Source organism: Diospyros lotus, chromosome 9 (genome assembly GCF_014633365.1).
Source record: "Diospyros lotus cultivar Yz01 chromosome 9, ASM1463336v1, whole genome shotgun sequence".
In the NCBI taxonomy this organism is placed as follows: domain Eukaryota; kingdom Viridiplantae; phylum Streptophyta; class Magnoliopsida; order Ericales; family Ebenaceae; genus Diospyros; species Diospyros lotus.
The window spans coordinates 2,572,078-2,578,339 of NC_068346.1; the positions used below are offsets into that span (position 1 = coordinate 2,572,078).

The 6,262-nt window shown below is 37.9% G+C and overlaps 1 protein-coding gene across 1 annotated transcript; it reads left to right on the forward strand.

Annotated features, from left to right (window-relative positions):
* The first annotated feature begins 589 nt into the window (after nucleotides 1–589).
* Nucleotides 590–4,831, forward strand: LOC127810576 (mannose-6-phosphate isomerase 1-like). Its single transcript, XM_052350120.1, has 5 exons — nucleotides 590–1,285; nucleotides 1,388–1,555; nucleotides 2,143–2,355; nucleotides 3,825–4,091; nucleotides 4,183–4,831. Exons 1-5 carry the CDS (start codon nucleotides 947–949, stop codon nucleotides 4,498–4,500), a joined length of 1,305 nt encoding a protein of 434 aa, XP_052206080.1. The 5' UTR covers nucleotides 590–946; the 3' UTR covers nucleotides 4,501–4,831.
* Nucleotides 4,832–6,262: the final 1,431 nt, after the last annotated feature.

The following is a 6,262-nucleotide window of genomic DNA, read 5'->3' on the forward strand; positions in this document are numbered from 1 at the left end:
TGTCTGCGATTTAATCATTGGATAAATTGTGGATTAACCCCAAAAAACCAAAGTCAAACAGTTGTTAAGTCGAATGGGTGCCACGTGTGCACATATCCAATACTGCGGAAGTTTTCTTGTTGATTTAAATAATAACAGTGCATGGGTTTGATCGCACTAAAGATAACATCGAAGGTGATGAACGTGACGTGATGCCCCACGTGATTCTAGAATCGCGCACCCCCCATTTGCATCGTGCGCATCCCGAAAAGAATAACGAATTATCTTATCCGATCCTTCAACTATTGTTCGTTTTCAGTTCTCCCCCTCTTTACTTTACAATTTTCAAACACGCCCCTTCGTTATCATCTATGAATAACCTTTAAAAGCTAATGTTTTGACTATAACTTAATAAGTGAGAAAGTAATTGATTGAGACCGATAAAATTTTAATTACAAATTTTAAATTCACCGATTCTATTTCCTTAATTAAGAAGAAACGTAGGGGAAAATTTTAGCAATTTGTTAGGAGTGGAGGGTGTAGGTGCAATTATGGGAAAGAATTAAATGGCCGAAGCAACCACCAATTAAACCGCCAAACCGCTACAGAAAGTCGTGTCGTGCTGATCGCAAGCCCCACCAGGCCATTGCCTCTTCTCCTCTCTCTCGCTCTCTGTCTCTCGCAGAAGGTGTGGGCGGTGTGATGATGCCGCCACACCGAGTGCTTCCAAGCCCTAATTTGTCCATACTTTCTCAGTGACAAGTTTCCCAAATCTCAAGATAACTCCAAAATCCTTCGATTCCACTTTTCAATTCTACTTTTTCCGCTTCCAGTCGAGTCGGTGCCCTCTTTATATACGCCACGCCTCCTCTCCTATGGAGGAGCCAGAACGGTGTGAGGAGATCTCAATCTCAATTTCGATTCCGATTTTCTATTCGTAGGGCTTTGCGATTTCCCTCTCCTCTAGATGGCAATCAACGGTTCGGCGGCGGCGGCGGAGGATCGTGGAGGAGTCCGGAGGCTCAGGTGCTCCGTCAAGAACTACGATTGGGGATTGCTCGGCGGCGAATCGCGCGTCGCCAGGCTCTTCTCGCTGAACTCGGGGCTTGGCGTTGACGACGAGAAGCCCTACGCGGAGTTCTGGATGGGAACTCATGATTCGGGGCCCTCGTTCGTGGTGGAAGGCGGCGAGAGCGGAGAGTCGACTGGGAATTTGAGTTTGAAGGAGTGGATTGCGAAAAACCCTCACGTGCTTGGTGATGAGGTGGTTCGCGAGTGGGGGACTGATCTTCCTTTCTTGTTCAAGGTCTGGTTTTTTTCTTTTTTTCTTTTTTTGTGTGTGTGAAATTTGGTGTTTTTTAAGGTTCGGTTGGGAATTTGGTGGGTTTAATGGGTTTTTGATTTGTAGGTGCTTTCAGTGGCGAAGGCATTGTCGATACAGGCTCACCCTGACAAGGAATTAGCGGCAGTTCTGCATAAACGGAGGCCTGATGCTTTCAAGGATGCTAATCACAAGCCTGAAATGGCTTTGGCACTCACGGAGTTTGAGGCCCTTTGTGGGTTTGTCAGTCTCGAGGTAACGTGTCAGTTTTTCACTCCCGATAAAGCTTAACTATAACTGTTTGATTGAGACTGAAAATCCCCTTCTATTTCCAACTAATCTCATAATTCTAGTTCTGTTTTGACGTTTCTTTTTAAATAAAAGGAGGAGGAGATCCCTTCATTGTTTTTACAGAGCATACCTTCATGCTTTCTGAGTTAATGAGGGTTGAAAACTAAGAGCAAGTAAAATTCTAACTTTTAGGAGACTTGGGACCTGGGGAAGAAGATAAGGTCTCTGTGAATGCTCTGCTATGGACGTTCAGTTTAGTTGGGAATTTTTTGGGCTTCTGTACTGGAACCAACTTGATTGTGCCAGAAACACTTTCTTTCATCAAGGGGAACGGTCTTTGTGTGGTAGCTCTAAGCCACCTATCCTGCGCATGTTTTGTCATAATAGATGCTAGATATGCCATTTATGCATGTTGAAATTGCGCCAAAACAATTTATTTGACATGATGAGATTTTCATACATATGCATCGACCTAACTTCAGTGTTTTTTGTTTTTCCTGCACACTTGACACATTTTGGTATCAGTAAGATTTAATTACCATTGATTACAGGAGCTAAAGGATGTTTTCCAAAATGTTCCTGAGATTGCTGAAGTGGTTGGTACTGCATATTCTGAGAAAGTGTTGGCTGTTAATAAACAAGATGGGGAGGAGAATGTAGTGGAAGCTCTGAAGTCAATATTCACAGAACTCATGTCTGCTAGCAAGGATATGATTTCTAAAGCCCTGTCCAAATTGAAAAATCGGCTCACTGTGGCTAGTGAGGTAAATGGAACATTATTCCTTATCCTCCTTACTTTCCTCATATATTACTGTTGTGGATATATCATGCTTGGAGTGATGTATGTGGCCCCTTTGAGTAATGGATCTCTTTCCCCTTTTGGTATATGACCATCAATTACATCTCTGGTTAACTTTGTTGCATTCTTCTTTATATATAAACTAGATTAAAAGAGGATTGAGGCAGTATGCTTGCTCCTTAGTATCTTTGAATTTCCTTCAGTTGGTAATGTTGTAATTTGAGTCAGTAGTACCCTCATATGGAAGATGCTGGAGACAATTTTGATTGAATGTTTTGGGCCCTTATATTAAGAATTAGGGCACTGGCTTGCTTAATAGGTAGAAAATTCATTATTCTCTCATTTTTATGTTGATAGTTGTGAATTATTGTTTATTGATAATCTTGTTATTTTGCTATTTGGGAGAAGAAAATGCTCGTCCCATTGTTTGATGTCTCTCGCTCCCTCCCCGTGGGTTCAGTTTGCTAGGTAGTAAGTTACGGCACATATTGGGACATTTTTGTTGCCTATGCGTTTTTTAAAATGCTAATTTGCTACCTGCCACTCTCACAAAACAAGTGAAAAAGGGAAGGGGGAAATCCTAAAAAAAAAAAAAAAAAGAAAGAAAGAAAGAAAGAAAGAAGAGAAAAGTCCCTATTCCTTCCTGGCCCAGCTGCACTTTTCCCTGTATTAATGCCTTGTCTTTATTTTATTTATTTATTTTGCATTAGAACAAAGTAAGTATGGTGCTATTCCTTTTATTTGATTCCTTACATTTGTGCAGGAGGCCTTTGAACTTATCAATAAAGATGAAAGAATACCAAAAGTCTATATATATATATATATAGAGAGAGAGAGAGAGAGAGAGAGAGAGACAGAGAGGGAGAGGGAGAGTGAGAGTATCCAACTAAGGAAGCATCATTTCAGGTTGAACTTGGCAAAACTATGATTGCTAACTTCAATCTGCTGAATGAAGACTCTGTTTTTGAGAGGCTTTTCTGGGGTTTTCTATTGTTTATGAAACTTAATAGACGGTGTCTTATCATTTTATAGATTCTCCTAAGCATTGATTTACCTTTGCTTGCTGCAATGTACATCTCAGGAAGCGTCATCTTATATTGCATTTGCAAATGTATGGAACTAAGCTTTAGTTTGTAAGTGCAGAATCTGTTTCTTAAAGGCATTTCTGGGTTTGTATATTGTGTGCATGCTCCTTGATGTGAATGAACATAGGACTATGAAGTTTTATGTGGCCATTGCTTTCACCGCATATTGAATTGAACACCAGATGTGTGAGGTAGATTTGGTATGAAATTCAGTAGTTTTTAAATGGTTTGTGCATTGCAAAGTCCCCTTACTGTTGTTTTTTTTCACAACTCTGCAATTTCCTTCCCGTTGCACTAGCATATTAACAAAATTCTAACTCTCTCTCTCTCTTTTCACACCTTGCATCAGGGGAGGCAGTTGACAGATAAAGAACAGCTAGTACTGCGGCTAGAAAAGCAGTATCCGGGTGACGTCGGTGTCCTAGCGGCATTCCTCTTTAACCACGTGACGCTTAAACCGGGAGAAGCTTTGTATGTAGGGGCAAATGAACTCCACGCTTATTTATGTGGGGAGTGTATAGAATGCATGGCAACTTCAGACAACGTAGTACGTGCCGGCCTTACTCCAAAGGAACGGGATGTTGAAGTTCTTTGTTCCATGCTCACATACAAACAGGTGTTAACTTAACCTGTCTGGAAGATAACTTTAGCTGTATCAATCCACCCTGAATCTCCATTATTGTTGCATCTAACCCGATCTCTTGCAGGGCTTCCCTGAAATTGTGCAAGGAGTTGCTCTAAATCCACATACCAGAAGGTACCTTCCTCCTTTCAATGAATTTGAAGTTGACTGGTGCGTTCTTCCAGAGGGGGCATCAGCAGTTTTTCGTCCAGCCCCCGGCCCCTCGATTTTTGTAGTCGTGGAGGGAGATGGAAGAATGCATGCAAAATCCTTTGAAGACGACGTGGTAAGGGAAGGTGATGTTCTGTTCGTGCCTGCAAATACCGATATAAAATTGACAGCAGCGTCTGGATTACATGTATACAGAGCAGGAGTGAGCAGCAGGTTCTTTGGGCCTCTTTAGTTGGAATAATAAAGCAATGGCTGTCATCTATATAATCTCTACACATATATATATTGGTTCGCCAGTGTTGATATGTATGTACGTTTTGTGCAATGTTGTTGTTTGCGATGTACATGCATAAATAATGACATTATGTAGCAGGAGGGAAGTGATAGGGAGGGGGGGCTGAAGTAAGGAAGGAAGTAGTTGGATATGGGAAAATCAGGTTTGAGAGAGTAGTAGTAGTAGGGCTATTGCTAAGTTATTTTGGCTAAAGTGTTGCTCTTCCTCTTGTAATTATCTAGTGGAATTCTCCATGCATAAGGGCTTGTGAATTTGTTTCTTTGCTCCATTGTTGTCTCTCTTTGCCTTTTCTTCTTGGTTTTATTCTTTGGCAGAAGAGAGGATCTGAATATCTTGTAGTGTATCATTGAGTTGTGATAATAATACATTAAATAATTAAAAATATATATATTGAGGATAGGGTGCAGAACCCATCGGCAACGGTCTGCTGCCGATGGGGAAGTATTTGTAAGATAAACATTTTTGTGATTTTTTTTTTCTAATGGTTAGTCAAAATAGTAAAAGTGTTTTTATTGTTAATAAGAATTACATTTTAATTATAAAAATAGGGTTATAAATTTAGAACTTCTACTATCAAGTAAAAAATAAAAAAATAAAAAAACTTTTAGATAAAATGATCCTAATCAACATCTAAAATTGAAACATAATATTTATTAATTTAAAAAAATTACATGCTATATTCTTAAGGTTTAGAATAATTATATAAATTGTTTAAAATATAGTGACTACATTTAAAATTTAATACCATATTACAATGTCTCCCATATCATTAGTTAACTCTAATTATAAATATTTAAAATAACTAAAATACTCATTTAAAAAAAAAATTCCTCTTTCTCACCTTTTAAACTCTCTTTTCTTTTTCTTTCTATTTACCACCTATAAAGATAATATTTTCCTTTTGACCATAATGTCAATTCAAGGAGATTACAATTTATTCTCTTTAACGATAGTGTAAATATTTTCTTTTATTTTTTTTTCCGTACTAGAATGTCAAATTTTTCAATTTGTAAATAAGTTTTCTTCAACGACAATAAGAGAAAGAGAAGAAGGGGGACCATTAAGGTAAATCTCATTCTTTCTCTCATTTTCGAATCCAAATATAAGTCTTCAAGATGCATCTCAAGTCGTATCTAGGTTTAGTTTGATTGTGCAGATTCTCTCTCTCACCTTCAAACTTAGATGAAATATGATTTGAATTTCTGATTGAACTAAAATATCTAATGGTCGTTAGAATCGACCAATTGTAGTGACCACTAGTTATTTAGTTTTATTTTCTTCTAAAATGAGAGCAGCTAGAGTAACAAGGAAAGCCGAGAAAAAATGAAAGATAAATGATCATTTTTCATTTGTTTAATATCAATAGAATTTATTAATATTTTCAAAACACAAATAATTCTTGTAATTACATCAAACTTCACATTGAAAACACTTAAATCATTGGCTGAACACACATACCAACAAACTAAGAATTATTTACAGAAGATTTTATAATAATAGGCACATGTACTTTTGTAACACACATTATCAATTTTCTTGGATATAATTCATCTTAATCTAAATGATCACTTTTCTTTATTTATTCAGTTATTTCTACCGAAACACATATCCTTCAGTTTTTACTCAGCTCATTACACCCGGGTTCCAAATGCAGACCCAAGAAAATCTACCCTTTTTAACATTAGTTGTGAGAAAGAAT

What these genes read in the sequence shown, in the direction of transcription:
- LOC127810576 (XM_052350120.1), top strand. Translation starts at nt 947, where the DNA reads ATGGCAATCAACGGTTCGGCGGCGGCGGCGGAGGATCGTGGAGGAGTC. An exon ending in GGCTCACTGTGGCTAGTGAG is followed by an intron (nt 2,356 to 3,824) that starts GTAAATGGAACA and finishes ACCTTGCATCAG; the next exon opens with GGGAGGCAGTTGACAGATAA. An exon ending in CCATGCTCACATACAAACAG is followed by an intron (nt 4,092 to 4,182) that starts GTGTTAACTTAA and finishes GATCTCTTGCAG; the next exon opens with GGCTTCCCTGAAATTGTGCA.